The 19,475-nt window shown below is 36.7% G+C and overlaps 2 protein-coding genes across 5 annotated transcripts in view; one reads left to right on the top strand and one right to left on the bottom strand.

Moving 5' to 3' along the window:
* The window catches only part of rapgef5b (Rap guanine nucleotide exchange factor (GEF) 5b), a 47,319-nt gene extending 45,711 nt beyond the window's left edge, over positions 1 to 1,608 (top strand). For all 3 annotated transcript variants that reach the window (XM_043260841.1, XM_043260840.1, XM_043260838.1), the window contains one exon: positions 364 to 1,608. In XM_043260841.1, coding sequence (XP_043116776.1) covers positions 364 to 482 — 119 coding nt within the window. In that variant the 3' untranslated portion in view covers positions 483 to 1,608. The remainder of the gene's footprint in view (positions 1 to 363) is intronic.
* On the bottom strand, positions 768 to 19,384 carry LOC122360328 (dynein axonemal heavy chain 11-like). 2 transcript variants are annotated; one of them, XM_043260836.1, is made up of 18 exons: positions 18,347 to 19,384; positions 17,830 to 18,034; positions 17,087 to 17,251; positions 16,850 to 16,990; positions 15,205 to 15,375; positions 14,644 to 14,766; positions 13,492 to 13,685; positions 13,222 to 13,370; positions 13,016 to 13,143; positions 12,216 to 12,443; positions 11,891 to 12,082; positions 10,235 to 10,354; positions 8,319 to 8,561; positions 6,502 to 6,684; positions 5,096 to 5,211; positions 4,892 to 5,004; positions 4,657 to 4,797; positions 768 to 4,583 (listed from the first exon to the last, which is right to left on the bottom strand). In XM_043260836.1, exons 2-18 carry the CDS (start codon positions 17,860 to 17,862, stop codon positions 4,336 to 4,338), a joined length of 2,688 nt encoding a protein of 895 aa, XP_043116771.1. In that variant the 5' UTR covers positions 17,863 to 18,034; positions 18,347 to 19,384; the 3' UTR covers positions 768 to 4,335. The 2 variants fall into 2 exon arrangements, with proteins under 2 accessions (XP_043116771.1, XP_043116772.1); XM_043260837.1 differs by having other exon boundaries at positions 18,471 to 19,384.
* Between the last annotated feature and the right edge of the window lie 91 nt (positions 19,385 to 19,475).

The following is a 19,475-nucleotide window of genomic DNA, read 5'->3' as shown; positions in this document are numbered from 1 at the left end:
GAACCCCTGATGTCACATAGATCATTTATTATGTTTCTGGATGTTGATCGTGTTAATTACATTGCTGTCTATAGGAGGGTCAGAGAGCTCCCAGAATTCATCAGAAATATCTTCATTTGTGTTCCAAAGATGAACGGAGGTCTTACGGGTTTAGAACGACAATAAAAGATTTTCATTTTTGGGTAACTCTCGCTTTAAATTTGAACACACAGACCGTATAGTACTGCATAACCCAGATCTGTCTCTAAACTCAAAACATGGTTTCGTCCTAGTTATTGGCTTGAAGTACACTGAAAGTCAGCCTGCTGTTGTGTTGATTTCTATGGAGTGTAATAATTCCCTTTGGGTTTTTTTGTCCGTTAGGAAACATGTTGTCCCAGAAAGACAGCGTGGAAGTGAGAACGTACATCAATTACCTGCACGTCATCGACAATCAACAGACTCTGTTCGAACTCTCACACAGACTCGAGCCCAGGACATAAAGCAACTCGATACATCCTAAAACCACCGCTGAAGACAGGACAGCATCCTTCCTCTAACTGAAGACCGTGATGAGTAAGTCCTCCAGTAGGGGGAGACACAGAACAGATACAGAGTATCGCACAGCCAAAGAAATCTCAGCCAGTTCAACCCACCCCATGAAAGGAACAAAAGAAGCTGAATCATGCAAGAACGGGTTATAAAAGGAAAGTATTCTGTAAGTTACAGTACAGAAAGATCATGTCGATATGTCTTCATAACAGCACACTTTCGCTCAGTAGTGTAGGGCAGATTTTTAGTTGATTTGAGACAGTTTGCCACTGCAAAATAGGGACTTTCACCAATAAATAAGAATATATGCATATATGGGAAAATAATAGGCACATCTTTATTCCTGTGTAGTCCATTTAGTCTATAATGTGAGCTACATGCACAAATAACGAAACAATGTGATGCCTTTTTAGATCATGGCCAACAAACAATTTGTAGACAATCAGAAAAATATCCAATATTTTGTTCTGTATTTTAGGAACTATCGGAAGCTAGTAGAAGTTTAGATTAAAGCGACATCTTAAAGTTATGCATATCTTTGAAGGGGGGAAACAATATCTGTGCAATCTATTTAGCAAACTGTAATAGAGATAATCGGTTTTAAATTATAGATGTATTTTATTGGAAAAGCCCTACTGAAAATAACTGAGCATTGGTTCTGTAATGGCTTAGATGAGATGGTGCTCGAAGAAAGCAAATTTATAGATTTCTCGTACAAGTTTTTGCTTTAACTTGTGAGACACCGAGATATTTATTGAACGACAAACTTGTCCCCGATTCAGAAGGGAAGACAAAACCGGTTTTAAATGCAAAGAGAAGATGTAATGTACTGTAAATGTGATCAGTTGGTCTGAAGGATTTGGCAACGCCATTGATTGACCAGTCTGATAATGCCTGTGAACTCTGTAAATACTAAGACTTTGTTTTTAATAAGTAATGATAAACAGGCCACAAAGCAATAGCAAGGTGTACGTCTGACCTTCAGAAAAAAATGTTAGCAGTGACTGACTGTAGCTGCTGTTTGCACTAGATTTCTTCACAAAGAGCCTGACATTAAAGGAAAAAAATTATAATTGACGCCGTCTTTTTACTTGTGTTCACACATGCTGTAAAACCCATTTTCTGCTTAATATTTCGCAAACTTGTATGCAGTACATTTGAAAATGTTAAAGGGCTAGATGGTTCGCCCCAAAATGAAAATTCGGTGATTAATTGCTCGCCCTCATGTGGTTCCAAACCTTCAAGACCTTCCTTCATCTTCCAAACAAATTAAGACTGATGGGATCCGAGAGCTCTCTGACGCTCCACAGACAGCGAGGCTGTTACGATCAATGCAAAGAAACCTAGCAAGGACATCGGTGGAATTTTGAATCATTTGTTCTGTAATCAGCTGCCATTTTACGAAGCTACGAGAATACTTTGTATGCGCAAGAAAAACCAACAATGTAATTTTAGCAAGTACCCCAGAACATAATCAGCATAATCAACATTGTTTACATTCAGAAGAAACAACACTCGTTATGTTGATTACAAAATGAATCATCAACATTTTTACCAATGTCCTTGCTATGCTTCTATGCGTTGATTTATGGTTATATGATGGTTATCTATGCATTATGATTCTGTGGTAATATCCTTGCTGTCTATGGAGGTTCAGAAGGCTTTCAGATGCCATCAAAAATGTCTTCATTTGTATTTTCCTTTCTGGGCCTTTAAATTACACACTTAACGCCACCTAGTGGTTTGTTAACTTTTAAGTATACTTTAGCGCACCGAAACAGGAAATGCGTCGTGACTTCCTACTAAACCCCAGACCTCGTTATTCATCGCTAATAGTGTGAATATTCTCTTTGACGCTCTATTGGCTTACAGTGCGTCTCAGCTGTCTCGGTGTGAAGCGAGGATAAATTGTCTAAACAGTTACAGATCCATCCTGTTCTGGGCCATTATTACCTGCTGTGAGGCCGCCGCTGGACTCGCTGAGAGGGGAGGAACAGCTCCACAGCTTGTGCTAACCTCTCATTTCCCTCTCCGGGACAGATGTATCATTTTCTTGTCTCCTGACAAGGTCTGCGTCATGGCAAAGAACCATACGGATAATCCCAGACCAACAGCAGATGTTGTTTTGTGATCGCGCACTGTGTAGAATTTAAATAGTTTACCTTCTAAACGCCATCGAACAAAAGCACATCAGCTACAATGATTTTACAGTACACGCACTGTAGCTAGTTATTAAATCACATCAAGGGACGCACGCGCGAGGGGGGAAAAATGGACATGGCCAAAGCATGTCATTCAGAGGAGATAACAAATTGGTTTCTGTCGGGACGTGAGATGAATCGCGCTGTCGATCTGTATTCAGCAGGAGCGGAAGGTCAAACACACCTCATTTGAAAATCAGATCAGCCTGGTTCATAATCTACTGGGAGTCTCATTGTAGCGGCATTGGAGGAGATTGTGTCATTCAGTAAGCGCAGAGCTGCCGAGAACCAGCTTTAAATTTAATTAAGCTAATAACATCAATATCGCACTGTTACAATACTTATGCCAATAATGGCTTATGTTATTTATTTATTTTACAGTAGACGTATGCTGCTGTAAAACCAGGGCTGCACGATTTAGGAAAAGTATAATTGATATAAAAAAAAATCTAAAACATTCCTCTGTTTGCTATACTAGCTTCTAAATAAACCAAAACAAGAAAATTAAAAAAAATACTATTGAAATGCATTTTGTCATAATACTGCAAAAGCAAATGTTTTTTTTTTTTTTTAGAAATACTTTTGATAATAGTTGGGTAAATTTATTGGGATTGAAGCGATGTGGCTTGGTAAACGTTGTTTTATTGCTGGTAAAAAGGCAGATAATAGCTGAATAAAACCAGAAGAATAATGATGAAAGAATAAGGATTATGTATCATACCTGGCAGAGAGGTTTCCTTACACTAGTTTATTTCAAAACATTTACAGTACACCCTAGTATTTTAAATTTGTGATTAGTTACTGTCTATGATTACTTTTTATAATTGATTAACAGCACTAATAATATTTTTTAACATTTAAATTAGCTACATTTTTTTGTCAGATAACTGCAATTTAATGCAGTATTGCAAATGTATTTATGATAAAAACAGCTAGTTAATCTTTCATTACAATTTTGGGAAGTAGTTTGTCACGTGTTGCGTGTCTGAATGCATTTTATAAGCAACATAATGCACAAGTACATGGAATCAGCATAGCATTTGCTACGTGAAAAGTTGCATGTGTAGCACCTAGTCATAAGTAGCATGGGTGTATATATACTTTATATGTAGCAATAGCCAACAATACATTGTGTTGCTGAAAATTATAGATTTTTATTTTATGCCAAAAATCATTAGGATATTAAGTAAAGATCTTTAATATATTTAGTAAATGTCCTACTGTAAATGTGTCTAAATGCAATTGTTAGTTACTAATGTGCATTGCAACAAGCCTCAATGTTTAGATTTTTGACACCCTCAGATTCTAGATTTTCAAATCGTTGTATCTCTGCCTATTATTGACCTAACAAACCTTATTTATTCAGTTTTCAGATGATGTATAAATCAGAATTTTGTGAAAATTGACCCTAATTACTGGTTTTGTGGTCCATGGTCGCATTATACGATGTTGCTTTTATTTCGATTAGTCGTGCAGCCCTGCGTCAGACAACATAAAACCTCATTTGCACTTAATAAGAAACAAAAATAAAACTTTTTTTTAAAAAAACAAATAAATTCTTCGGCATATAACATATAAGTCAACCTCTGTGAGCAGAATGGAGTTATACGGACAGAAGCAGTGCCGCTCCGGCCAGAACCCACTTTGCAGGCGGGTGGCGTGTTTTGAGGCGGAAGCTCCAGATGTAGGTGGAGCCTCGGAGCTTGGTGCGGTACACCGGGCACTCGTAGGTGTTCCTCGCATCCTGCTGGTCGATGGGTACCGCACGTATGTACAGCACTGGCATAGCTGGAGTCAGCTCCTTCAGAACAGCCTCTGACAGCAGACCCGAGGAGCTATCCCAGCGAGCACCTGCAGGAGGAGGGCCGTGTGACATTCCTCCACACAAACAGGAAATTCACTTCAGAACAGAGTTCATGCTCACCCTCTATGAAGAGTCCGTGGATGTACGCTCCCTCTCGAGGAGGATGCCCGTAATCATCCTTGGTTTTCTTGGTGACGTCCACAGACAAGGTCATCCGATCTAAAGGCCACTTGTTTTTTCGAGCTATACTCTGCAGAATCGCTACAAAGCAGAAGAATTTTAGAAATCTTTTTTTTTTTTTTTTTTTTTTTTTTTTTTGGATGTGTGCATTTGTTCGTATGTGCATTTGTCTTACCTGTGAGAAATGATTGAGGACTAAAGAGTCCAGAGATCCAAACCACAGCAGGAAACACAAAGTCTTGCGTCCACGTGTCCAACTCTCGACACTGAGCCAAGATGTCGCTGAACCTGCAGGATGTGATTATGTAGACCTTATCACTAAAGCCTACAGTGAAAGAGTTGATGCATATTTTTTTCAGTTATATGAAGGTTACTGTACCACAGAGCCAGTGTTTTAGTTGAAGGGTAGGCCAGTCTGCTCCAGCTCTCAGGAACGCTGTCATAGAACAGAGCTGTTTGGAGTTGCTCCATGTCTGAGGAGAGACTCAGTTCACCCTGTAATATCACGACAGAGAGAAAAAAAAAAAAAGTGCATGTATAAGAACGTTCTTTACTTTATATATGCAAAACTTTTAATAGGTTCAGTGCTCATCTACGATTAAAAAAAAACTATATCATCACTTGTGGAATGTTAGTCAATTTAATTAATGATTGTTTATATATATATATATATATATATATATATATATATATATATATATATATATATGTATGTTATTAATTAGAGATTAATCTTTTAGCACTAATAAATAAAATAATTGTACTGTGTATATTTGTACTGTGTATTTTTATATATATATATATATATATATATATATATATATATATATATATATATATATATATATATATATATATATGACAAACGTTCTGCATATATTATGGAAATGTTTACATGAATATCTTTATATTAAAATCTAAATATTTAATATATAAACAACATTTTTTCATAAATGTGCACATGTAGGTATGTATATAGGCATAATAAAAATACACAATACACAAATATGTAAATAAACTTATTTTAGATGTGATTAATCGATGGTTAATCGTTTAACAGCACTAATTATAACTTACTAATAATACTTATATAATAAATTGGTGTTATTACTATTAATAGTTTTAGTAGTAGTAGTAGTAGTAATGCATATAAAATGTATAAATCAAAAATCCATTTACATTTAGAATTTACATTTATTATAATTATAATAATTTAAATATTTTATTTTGTATTTGTATTAATTTGTATATTTTTATTTAAGAATTTGTATCTCTTTTATTTAATATATTTATTAGTCTATGTTGGAAATTACGGAAGGTGGAAAATTATGGAAGGTACGTATATTGCATGACATTACATCATTCATGTTTACTGGCACAGGCAATGAAGTGATAGCAATGTTACTTCCTTTGTGGTTTCTTTTTAAATGGTAAAATCCTTTGAATATATTTAAGGAACAAAATCTACACAGAATGATCTGGATTCTAGAGGCCTCATTTATAAAATGTGCACATGCACAGATTTGATCTTAGAGTGTGCATTTATCGTATTTGATGTGGAAAGTATCTTGCCAGAGTGCTGCAGGTTTTTAGAAATGTAAGCTTTTCTTGCAGCTGGCTGTTTTAAATTTACATTTTAAAATTATTATCACAAGTATAAAGTCTTTTTAAAAACTGAGTTTTTTCCCCCCAAACAAAGTAAAGATCTCCATGTAGGTGCAGTATTCAAATGCAGCTGGTTCTGAATAATCCGTAATCGTCAGTATTGATTGTTCAGTCTCATACCTTCAGTCCCAGGTCCAGCTCTGTTAATGATCTGTGTATCTCTGCCAGCAGCACATTCATTCGCTCACACTCCTGCAGACACACCAGGATGTAGGGGCTCCTCTCGGCCGTTTTAGACATGAGCTCTGCCAGATCATACTCTTCTGGTAACTTCTCCAGCATGTCATCCAGAACACTCTTCACCTGACCAAGGGGAAAAAAAAGAACTGAGTATCAAAAGTGACTGTACATTCTAAATACTGCTTTCTAAAAGAATCAAAAGTTTTTTTGCTGCCATATAGGATAAATATTTAATTCACTTGTCGAAAATGGTTAGTTCACTAGGTTAGTAAAAGGGATGATCATTTATCATTAATTTACTCAGTCTCCATTTGTACCAAACCATTTGTAAGTTTTTTTCTTCTGCTATTCTGAACAATAATGATAATCAGACAGCTGCCAGTACTGACATCCATATTCTTCTTTGTCTATACTGTAGAAGTCAAGGGCTACAAAATTCTTCTAAATATTTTCTTTTGTGTTCAACAGCAGAAAGAAAGTCATACAGCTTTAGAGTTAGTAAATAAGGTGGATTTGTGGGTGAAATATCTCGCTTCCCTTTATAAATCCTTTAAATACCTTTATTGTACCTTAAAGGAGTTTACCAGGATACTGGACAGTGAATTAATATTGAGGTTGATTTCAGGCCAGTCAAGTTCATCCACACCAGACTCTATGATCCATGTCTTCATGGACCTTGCTTTGTGCAGTGGTGGAAAGTCATATTGGAAGAGGAAGTAACCAGCTCCAAACTATTCCCACAAAGTTGGGAGCATGGAATTGTCCAAAATGTCTTGTTATGCTAAGGCATTCAAAGTTCCTTTCACTGGAACTAAGGGGCCAAACCCAGCTCCTGAAAAACAACCCCACACCATAATCCCCCCCTCCACCAAACTTTACACTTGGCACAATGCAGACAGATAAGTACCGTTCTCCTGGCAACCCCCAAACCCAGACTCTTCCATCAGATTGCAGATGGAGAAGAGCGTCTCCACTGCTCTAGAGTCCAGTTGCGGCATGCTTAACACCACTGCATCTGACACTTTGCATTGCAATTGGTGACGTATGGCTTGGATGCAGCTGCTCGGCCATGAAAACCCATTCCATGAAGCTCTCTGCGCTCTGTTCTTGAGCTTATCTGAAGGCCACATGAAGCTTGGAGGTCTGTAGCGACTGACTCTGCAGAAAGTTGGTGACCTCTTTGCACTTTGCGCCTCAGCATCCGCTGACCCTGCTCTGTCAGTTTATGTGGCCTACCACTTCGTGGCTAAGTTGCTGTCCAAACACGTCCACTTCTTATAATACAGTTGACTGTGGAATATTTAGGAGAGAGGAAATTTCACAACTGGATTTGATGGACAGGTGGCATCCTATCACAGCTCCACGCTGGAATTCACTGAGCTTCTGAGAGCGACCCATTCTTTCACAAATGTTTGTAAAAACAGTCTTCATGCCTAGGTGCTTGATTTTATGCACCTGTGGACATGGAAGTGATTGGAACACCTGATTCCGATTATTTGGACGGGTGAGTGAATACTTTTGGCAATATAGTGTATATACACATAATACAGACAGACAGACACACACACACACACACACACACATATACATATACATATATATCTTAAAGATGCTTGAAAATTAATCAAAAGTGAAAATATACTTTAATATCACAAAAGATTTCTGATGCAATGCAAATAAAAACTATTCCTATAGGATGCATAGCTGTTTTCAACATTGATGATGATGTTGACAGTAATAATAATGATGATTATTACCTTCTCCTCTGTGCACTGTGCTGCTCCTTCTCCTGTTGATGAGTCTCTGGGCTGGAGTTCCAGTAACGTTTTGAAGAGGGCTTCAGATGTGGCTGTCATAAACTCTATCTCTGCATTAGGGTGCATGCTGTAGAGAATAGGGCTTTCTGGGGGCAATCTCTCATCCACATAGCTGTGATACCCAGCGTAGTCCAGATCAGGAGGAGCTGGAAACCCAGGACACAGGAATAGCTCTCCTTCAAACTGCAGAGAGAGAGAGAACATGGAGTAACATGGAGATGCATACTGAAGAGGGTGGGGATGATGGTTAAAGTTGTCGTCTGGTAACAAAAAGACAGATTCAAACACAATCTGTCAAGTGACTCAACAGGATTTTAGGTTGCATATATGATAATTAGACTTTTTGTCCTGTTAAGCACTTTAATGTTTTACCACGCTAAACCCCTAAGTATTGCTCAGTAACGGATAAAGGTGTGTGTGGTAATCGATAGCAGGGCTGGTGCTGGACGCTGGGAGAGGATTGCAGCTCTGTGGAAAGGCTAAAGATAAACTCTGTGATTGATGGCTGCTCATCCTGGGCCTAATGAGACTCTGTGAGGAAATGCTGGAAAACTGCATAATCCCCTCACACAAACACCACTCCAGAAAAGACGCACAGAAGATAAAATAAGACGTGAGCATTACAAATATGATGTCACATACCCTTGTCAGCAGTGTCTTCTGTATGTGGAAACTAAAAACATTTTGTTTTGTTATCTATGCTTATAAACTATATCACGCAATGTAGATCCTCACCACTAGAGAGCCCCATAGAGCTGCAGTATTTACATGCAGAACAAACCTGATCTGTTTGTGTGAGGTGCACAGACAAACTTTAGTCTAATTTCAACATGCTGTCTCGAATAAAGCTCTTAAATGTAGATCTCTTTACAAATTTACATTAACTCTAAAAGTGTGCAGAGTTTTCCAGATTTGAAAACGTATTTCTGGCTTTATCTGGCTTTAATTGCTACTTTATGCATCACAGTGAGACTTATTAGTGTCAACGTGAAATTCTGCCTTATCTATTTTGTAAATGCATGTAATTTATGTCAATGTGAATGATTCATCCATATGTTTGAATTTTTTAACCTTTTTGACCATGTATTGTTCAAGGCACAGAAAGGTAGGAAGGACATTGTTAAAATAGTCCATGTGACATCATTGATTCAACCTTAATTTTATGCAGCTACAAGAATACTTTTCTTTTGTAAAGAAAACCGAAACGACTCGGTCTCCACCGCCATTCGCTGCTTGGGCCTTGGACATGATACTTGTGTTGCTGTCTATACAAAGTAAGAAATCTCTCAGATTTCATCAAAAATATCTTCATTCATGTCCCGAAGATGAACGTATGAGTTTGGAACGACATGAGGGTAAGTATTTAATGACAGTATTTTTTGGTAAAATATCCCATTAAATTCTGTCCCTGCAAGCTTACATTAATACCAAAATTTCAAAACTACATCAACAATATAAAAGAAATACAAAAGACCTATTTATATCCTTTGTGCAATTATTAAAACTGGCCATGTCTATTTAGTTAAATAATTAAAACCAATTAATTTCTAAAGTTTCTAAAGGTTAACGATTTTTACTTTTTTAATAAAAACAAAAGTTATTGTGGGATAAAAAAATATCTTGATTATGTCTTTTTAGCAAGTTTGCAGAGACCCTCTGGTTGAGAACTACTGGTGTGCATCTCTCAGTTTGTTGAGCAGATGGTCGCACAAATTGTACTTAAACCTTTGTACTTCTGAAAGTTCGACCCTAAAATGTACATATACCTGTACATAAATCAGATTATTAAACAGTGCTTCGATCAACTATGTTTGGAGCGGCGTTGTAGTATATAACAGTGCTCTGAATGTCTTTACCATCATGGGATTGATGAACTCCTGTAGGTACGTACGGCACAGCTTCCTGTCCCACTCGTCAGTGATGTGACCTCCGTATATGATCTCTCCGAACAGATAACACAGATCCTCCCACGGTACCTGAGCCACACATATTAACACACCAAAATGTCAAACCTCCAGCACAAACTGATCCCTCAGCGCCCTGCGTTTAATACCCACAGCATTATTTTCAGCCAGGTTGGCAAGTTCTGACAGAGGAAAAAAAAAATACATGGTGAAAACTGCTAAAAGGGCTAGATGTCGGATGCAGGGCTTTTCTCACGAACACGAGTTGAGGAACTGGTGATGGGAGAGCATCCTTTATTATTTCAAATGGCTCTGCACCAGACAAAACAAAATTCAGTTCATGTATAATTCAAGCAAAGATCAAGCTCTTCCTGAACTCCCGCTGTGCTTGGCTTAAGTCTGGCCTGAGAATAGAGCGAATGATGTGTAATTGTAAAGGAGAGAAGAACAAGGGAGCGTGTGTCTTATAACCGATGACAGACGCTAGAGGTTCACCATCATTTGTACCTGTATTGTTTCGCAAATTGCTTCTTTCATCAGCTCTAATTGCAGTGATCACTTATAAAGCGTTGTAAGGTGTCACGCACAACGCGTGTAATTACATTTAGCATGACGCTTCATTTGCCGCCTAATGAATCCTCAGTGTACGCACATACAGGTTACTGTTTGGTTAACATAATGAAGGACATTCGTTTTTTGAGGGGAGGGGTGAAATCCAGAGCTGCCATAATTGGTTGTGAGTGAAGTGATGCTGCGAGAGGAAAAACAGGGTTTTCGTGGATACAATGAGATCGTGTTTGCTAGAATTGTGGGAAAAGACAGGACAGTAAGTAATAAAAATAAAAATAAAAATATGCTCTGAGCATATAAAAACAAGCAGAATTTGAGTTTTAAAAATGTGTGTATTATCTGAATTATTTGAATTAAGTCTTGTAAAAATACAGTAAAACAGAAATATTTTCAAGTATTATCATTATCATTATTCTATTCCAGTACATTTTAAAATATAATTCATTCCTGTGATGACAAAGGAATTTTCAGCAGCCAATACTCTAGTCTTTAGTGTCACATGATCCTTCAGAAATTATTCCAATTTCTTTATTTATTAATTGAATATGAATTGGTGATACATTTATTATTACCAGTGTTCAAAAAATATAATGTAAACTTCAGCATTAATTTGCTGGGTTTCCACCCATAGTAGCGACTTTAAAATTGGAACATTGCATAAAATATTTGCAGATAAGCAATGTTTCCAACCGACAAGAGAACAAAGTCGTTACTTATAATCTGGTGATAAACAGCTCTAAGAAAAGAAAGAGAAGCATTTAATCATTTTCATTCATAATAAATTGCTTATTTGGCAAATGCGCCATCTCTCGATATTTCAAATTAACCATTTTTACCCAAATCAAATAAAAGTATAAAAACTAGGTAATTTTTTTTCCCCAAATTTTCCATTTCATCACTTATCATGCATAAAAACAAGAGGATGGAAACCGCTACTGTCACTATTGATAAAAGTACTAACTTATCAAAAAATATAATTTACTGATATTATGATGGAATCGTTGTATTTTTTCAGGTTAAGAAATGCTGGTGTCTTACTTTAGTATTGGCCTCCAGGTAGTTGTACAGGACACTGGCAGAGATGGTCAGATCTCCATTGCTAAATGGGTATCTGTGGTTCCATCCCTGAGGCCCAAACTTCCTCCTCTCAGTCACACAGGTGTGGAAGTAACACAGTGTGAACACAAGTCCTTTGAACTCCTGCTCTCGAAAACACATTTCCAGAGTGTCCTGCAGAATGGATATTAAGAGTCAAAAGTGTGGACACCTCATTCTTTCGTCAGATCATTCTACTCATTTTATATGATTACTAGTTTCCACTTTATATATTAATAGTAAGCAGAATGTCTGACTGTGTGAAGACCTGGGTGAAGTTGTCCAGAGCTGCATGAAGGCTGGAGTTCATGCCGGTGGGTGGTTCAGTGGTGAGTTTGAGGGCATTCTCCAGGATGGAGCGAGGAATGATGTGCTCATGGGAGCTGGAGGACGGTTCTCCACTCAGAAACACTCTGTAGTTTGAGTGAGCATCGCTGCCCGTGTTGTCCAACAGCTCCTCAAGACGACCCAACCACCGCTCCAGCAGGTGAACATTCTGAAACAAATCAAATTTACAAGAACATACACATGTGACCCGGAAGCACAAAACCAGTCATAAGGGTGAACTTCTTTAAAACTGAGATTCATACAGCATCTGAAAGCTGAAAATGTAAGCTTTCCATTGATGATGTATGGTAAGTTAGGATAGGACAGTATTTAGCTGAGATACAGCCATTTGAAAATCTGAAATCTGAGGGTGCAAAAAAATCCAAATATTGAGAAAATAAATTCAGCCAAATAAAGTTCTTAGCAATGCATATTATCATTCAAAAAATATGTTTCAATATATTTATGGTAGGGAATTGACAAAATATCTTAATGGAACAGCATTACTAAATATCTTACTTAATAATACTTAATATCCTTTAGATTTTTTTTGGCATAAAAGAAAAATGTATACTTTTGACCCATACAATGTATTGTTAAGTGGTCAAACATTTTTAAATAATGACTACTTTCCAGAGTATTAATTGACATTTATTTAGTTTGTAGTTTTCTAATGTTTTTTATGATTTGGACACTTTACTGTAGGTTGATTTGGTAAGAAATTAACCAAAAATGTTTTACCTGCAGTATGACCCAATGTCCGTTTTTGGCTGCCGTCCTCAATGCTCTCTCCGCCACAATCTCTTGTCCTTGACCCAAGGATACATTATGGAGGTTCCCCTGGTCTGCGGTAAATCCAAGCTTCAGCCCTAGTTAATAGATATGATAAGTTTAATATTCTGATTATGTTACAAGTTAGACTAAGTGTAAAGACATTCTGTGTTTACCAAGAGTTTCTACATCCTTGACGGGGTTGACTCCTGGTGAAAGGATGAAGAACACCGGTGTAGAGGGATTGCTCTCCTCAAAACACTTTTCAAACGCCATTCGACTGACATCCACATACTTGGAACCCAAAGTGTCCTCAATAAAATTTCTGGTGCAAAAAGACAACGTTTAAGGACCATAACATTGGTGTTGCAAACCCAGTCAACTGCAACTGATTTTAAAGGTTAAATTGGTTGTTCTCTGATAGTTCTCTGAAGAATGCTCATTACCGGAGAGCGTAGGTCATCCTGTCAGGCCGAAAGGCTCTGAGAATGATGAGTCTCTGGAGGGGACTCTTATTCTTCCAGTCCTGAGGGAGACGTTCTCTTTCTGGACACTCTGACTCCACCAGCTTCCTCCAGCGTTTGGCAGAACCTTCCACATCCCTGTCCAGACCCCTGAATGCATCCAGCATGGACAAGCTCTGCAATAAAATGAGGTAAACACTATTATATTTAATAATAATATTTATAGCATATATCCTAAAAATATTTTCTGTAAAGATTCACATACTTTTTTACAAATATTCATAAATTTTACTCAAAACTTTAAGTATTATATATTTATTTTTTAAATCCATATGCTACTTTTAAATAAATAAATACTTTACATTTTAAGTAGATCTAGATTTTAAACAGTTTCCAATGACCCCAACAGAATTGCAAGGTCCTAGGGCCAGAAAAGTATAATTGTTTTTAGAGCTTTAAAAAAGATTTTGTAAAATAAAAGAATCAATTTAAATAAATTTTAAATATGTTGCATGTTCATACATATTATATAATACACATTTTATACATGCAACATATTTTAACAATATATTATTTAGATGGTATAAATTGTATAAATAAATAAATTAACTTGATTTAATTTACAATCTGCTTTCTTAAGACCGTCTAAAATTATTTATCGTAAACAATATATATATCTGTAGTTTATGGTTATAATAGCGCTTGGCAATGACTAATCACTATTAATCACTGCCCAGCATTACATTTAATTTTAATTTTATGTTAGTACATTTATCATACACTAGTTGTTAAAAAGGCAATATAATTTGTCAACTTAATACAAAATAAGCAAACAAGTATTTTCCATGTAATATTTTAATAATCTACAGCAAAAGCCAAATAAAAGGCATTTCAACTTAGAAGAGAACACATTGTCTGCATAATATCAGAGTATGAAGGTAGCTGCATTTATATTTTAGGAAAGGGGTGACATATATTTGGGGGTCTTTCACATTTTAAACACCCCTGAGCTAGATGGGTTGACTTATTTAGAGGTTGAAAAGGTGCTTCAGACTAATCGTTTTCTAAATGGCAATGCTAAAAGATGTCTGAACACATGAAAGAGAGTGATTTCCAGGCACAAACAGTTCTTACCCTAATGGCACCCCAGGCCTGTGAAGACAGGAAGCTGACGGGACTGCTCCGACAAACCTCTACAGGAAATCGCAGCAGAAGTTCCAGGTCCTGAGCCTCAATAAAGCCCCTCTTCAGAAGAATCTAAATAAAACACCAGAGGAGCAAAGTGATGAGGACATTGTACCTCAGGCCTGTTGAATACAGATGTCTCCATCCATCAGAGAAGGACAAGCGGGTCTCAGAACAGCTTTACTCTGTTTGATGTGGACGTGTGAAGGACAGGCAGTGGAGACAGACAGCAGCAGGGAAAACAGGTGCTGTCCTGACAGGTATTTGCATTCTGCCACTGCGGCCCACCCTCCTGTCAGAGCTGACCAGTTGAGGGAGAGGGGTGCCCGGGCTGTGAGAGTTAATCAATAAGAACGGACCCGACTTCACTGACAGGGCTTAATGGAACTTAATGTAAGGGCAGAAAAGTGGAATGATTGATGTGAATGACAAAGTGCAAGAGGAGGAAGGGAGGAGGTGGTGGTGGGTGGATGGGAAGTTTCTATTCTGCCGGCGTCCCGTCCCACTCACCTGGAGGGCGGTGTGGGTGAGGAAGGTGAGTCGGTCCCTCTGGAAGAGCCCCTGGCAGGTGTACTGAAGGGCCGAGTGGGTGATGGCCTCAGTGAGAGATAAAACACGCACAGACACGTCTTCGTCACCAGGAGCTCTCGCAATGGCTTTGAGGAACACTTTGTTGAAGGCCTGAAATGTAAAAGAAAGTTCAGTTGAGCTGAAATAATTGCATATTTCGATAACAAAGTAAACATGTGGCTTAGGATGGAATAGTAGAACATGCACAGTGTTTTGTACAGTATACTGTATAATAGATTTATCTATGAAAAGCCTGTTTTTCCCCATCTATATCTATATTGAAGTAACAAATCTAAAAACACTTCTGAAACTCTGAAGCACCTGTTAAGCAAAGATACAGCATTTCTGTCACTGAGATGAAGAGGAATGCAAATGTTTTGTGCCCAAATGTATACTAGAATTCCTAACAATGGTGATATACTATTTTTATATTACTAGGATTATGATGTTTTTTTGTTTTACCACGAAAGTACACTTGTTCATGTACACTCAAGCACAATTTGATTTTATGGTTTTAAAGTAAGTTAAGTGTGTTTTATTTAGACCGCAAAATAGTTGACAATGACTGAATTTATTCATGACTATGACTGCTATATTGTTAAAGCAACAATAGTACTTTTAAACAAGTCAAACGTTAGAAGTTAGAAGTCAGTAATTTTTGTTTTTAACAAGGATGCATTAGATTAAGCAAAAGTTTCATTGAATACTATGAAATGGTTACAAAACAACTTAATCATATAATAATAATTTCTTGAGTACCAAATCAGAAAATATTTTGATTTCTGAAGAATCAGTTGATACTATAGACTGGCTGTTAAAATTTCAGCTTTGTCACTAAAATAAATAACATTTTAACGTCAAGTTAAACCAAGTCACCATTATTTATATAGTTCCTTTTTGCAATGCCAATTGTGCCAAAGCAGATTTACAGTATTAAAATGTCCATACTCTGCTCCGATTGTTCGGATTGTTCGGATTGTTCGAATTATTCCAATGTGTTACACCGTGAAGGCTAACGTTTCGAATGCTATCGACTCGTTTAGGCTATATAGAGCCGATTCTTTATTTTGGGAGACAATAATGGTATTTATTGTGCCTTTTTGGATTTACAACTTTGCGTTTACATTTACATACAGCTACATTATACACTGCATGAAAGGCAATATTAGGAGCACTTTAAATGCGTGTTGAAATTTGCCATCTGGCCAATCAAACCCAGTTTAAATCTAGGCTGCAGCAGAGTCAGATTGTGCAGAGGACTCTTCCGGTTCCGTTGGTCTTATATTTTAAATGTATATATATATATATATATATATATATATATATATATATATATATATATATATATATATATATATATATATATATATATATATATATATTTATTTATTTTTATTATTATTATTTATTTATTTATTTTTTAGAAAACAGTACTTTACATTGTGATAATTATTTACTGGGGGTTTTTTTTCAATCAAAGACAGATCTTACCACTGCCAAATTTTTGAATTGTAATGTATATACTGTGTAGTAATATTTAGGGCAACAACTACACATTTTCACTTTTTTCAGTATAGTGTATTACCTTGAGGGAGTACTGGTACATTGGGTTAATGTTGTGGAGCTCTTTAATGGTGAAGTAGAGTAGGGCAGCTCTCTCAGCCGCTGGCCGGTAAAGATCCCGTGCCTCATTGGTCTTTATCTCATTCTCTTGAGCTGCAACAGCCTTTTAACAGTTTTTTAAAACATCGGTTGTGTTCATCTTACGCAAACAATCCAAAAGAGAGACTAGAGCAAGCAACAACAATATGAGGTGCAGTACCTTGTTATGGATGTGTCTGGCTGCATTCTTAGTATATTCTAGCTGTTCCACTAAGGCTGTATCTCGCAGGAAGTTTCCCTCTGCTGCTGACAGTTTGCTAAGTAGCTCATCCTCTAGTCTCTTCAGCTCAATCTGACACAAGTTCTGCTCGGTGCTTAATTCCAACTGAAACAATCAAAAACGTTAGGACAGCTGTCATATTAAATTACGTTTCAGAGATTTAATTAAGCATTAAATAACAGAGGTATTAGTGCTGTTAAACAATTAATTAAAGTTTTGTTTGCATAACATAAGTGTGTGTTCTGTATATACAGTATGTAAATATAAATACAACCACATGCATGTACATATACTGTGAATATATATATATATATATATATATATATATATATATATACAGTATAATATGTAAACAAAAACTTTTTTGACAGCCCAAATAAATAAAAACAGTGCAATAAATTACATTAAAAAGGGGGACATTTACAATTATTGCATTGAATTTTATTTTATTTATTTCCTTTTTTCAGATTTTTTTTTTTTTTATAAAAAGTTAAGATTCAAGTTTGAAAATCTCCTATTTATAAAACATGGAAAAAATGTACTTCCTTGCACATTTACCATTACCAAAAACGTTCACACTATGCTGCCTTTTAAGTACTTTTATTGCCTTTGGGAAATGCAAATCTAATTTATTTAGCTCTTTATTTAATGTACGATAGTTACGATCAACATCTGTAACTGACCTTCATCGTCTCCAGCTCAGGCCTTTCACGCATGACCACCTGCCCCAGTAGCTGTTCCTCCAGCCCAGCCCGGGTCACTGTGAAGTTTATAAGTGTGGTCTGGGCCTGCAGCTCCGGGGGGAAGTGAGGGTTGGCTTGCTTAGTGTGTAGAAGGAGACGGAAACCGCTTTTATACTCGCACTCCTTATCACCTAGTCTGATGTACCTGTAGAAACACCACACTATGTTACAAATTCAGAATGTGACTGCGCTAAATGACACTAAACAGCACTCTGTGAAAAAAAAAAGCTGAGAAAAAAGAGCCGAAAAAAGCATTTCCACCCGTACTAGACACCAACACGTCTAATTGAAGCAAACAGAAAAGCATGACAAATGCTCCCAATAGCCACCACAGGCAAAAGCGTTAAATAAAACTGGAAGATGATATTCCCAGCAGCCAATATTTATCCCAATCTGCATTTCAATTAAATCAGGCCTGGCTGGCCAAAGTGGCGGCTTTTAATTTTTCCCTAATTACCCTGTGCCTGTTAGCCAGCGGCAACAACTCTCATGCCAAAGGTTCCGCCAAGGCCCGCGTCCGCTTCGCCGCTATTTCTTCAAAAGATGGAATTAATGTACTATTGATAGAACCATTACTTCACCAAATTAAAGTCCCAGCTGATGGATTGGCTCATGCTCCTCCGTCAGACATGAAAGGAATAATTAGTATTCATTACTTCACACTCTGCAACATTCCAATTATTAATGAACTTCAGCCGAGAAGCCGCACCAGATCCATCATGGCTGCCGTGGCCGGATTAATCACAGGAATGGACCGGTGCGTGGGTCAGGCGCTGGAATAAACTTGTAATCAAATTAAACATCGAGCCACATTTATGGGTCAGAAGAGGGGGACTGTTGGTGTCCCCGTGGTACAATGCTACAAGGACAAAAGACTAGAAAGAGATAAATAAGAGCCGAGAAATTAATAACTCGGCTCGCTAAAAAAACTGATGAAGTGTTGCATCTATTCACACATCATAGAAATACCAGATAAACACTGATTGCTTTAATTATTCTGTTGATGAATCTAAATATGAGGTTAACAATATCTTCTACTATTCATGTGCACTTCATCATGTAACCCAAATGCACAGACATTCATTGAGAAATCTAAAAAAAATGTACTCGTTTATTTTACTCATTCAGTAAAATTGAAAAATTGCTTATTTATAAATATTTTAGACTACGATCTCTCTAGTGATAAACTGGTTTAGCTCAAATTTGTACAGATTCATAGAAAACAGAGGGTAAATAAAATATTCTGGTAACACTTTAAGTTGTTTTTGTTAACGTTGCATATACTTATTAATATAATAACAATACATTATGCATAATTAAACGCAAGCGTAAACCAAACCCTAATCTCAACCCTAGCCATACAGTAAGTACACGTAGTTGATTAATATAGCTTAGTACTTACTCAAAATAAAGTGTAGCCAATATTTCTAATATTTAATATTTTTGTTTTTTATGTATTTGTAGTACAAAACAAGCCAAAACCAAATAATGAAATTATATAGACATAATTAAGTTTTCTTTTTGCACTTTCAGAATTAGAAAAAAAACTGTGCCTATTTTATTTAGCTTAGTCTATACAGAAAAAC

Source organism: Puntigrus tetrazona, chromosome 16 (assembly GCF_018831695.1).
Source record: "Puntigrus tetrazona isolate hp1 chromosome 16, ASM1883169v1, whole genome shotgun sequence".
In the NCBI taxonomy this organism is placed as follows: Eukaryota; Metazoa; Chordata; class Actinopteri; order Cypriniformes; family Cyprinidae; genus Puntigrus; species Puntigrus tetrazona.
This window is presented reverse-complemented; position numbering and strand designations above follow the sequence as displayed.

What these genes read in the sequence shown, in the direction of transcription:
- LOC122360328 (XM_043260836.1), bottom strand. Translation starts at nt 17,862, where the DNA reads ATGCGTGAAAGGCCTGAGCTGGAGACGATGAAG. An exon ending in CTGAGCTGGAGACGATGAAG is followed by an intron (nt 17,252 to 17,829) that starts GTCAGTTACAGA and finishes TGATTGTTTCAG; the next exon opens with TTGGAATTAAGCACCGAGCA. An exon ending in AGTTCATCAATCCCATGATG is followed by an intron (nt 8,562 to 10,234) that starts GTAAAGACATTC and finishes CTCTCTCTGCAG; the next exon opens with TTTGAAGGAGAGCTATTCCT.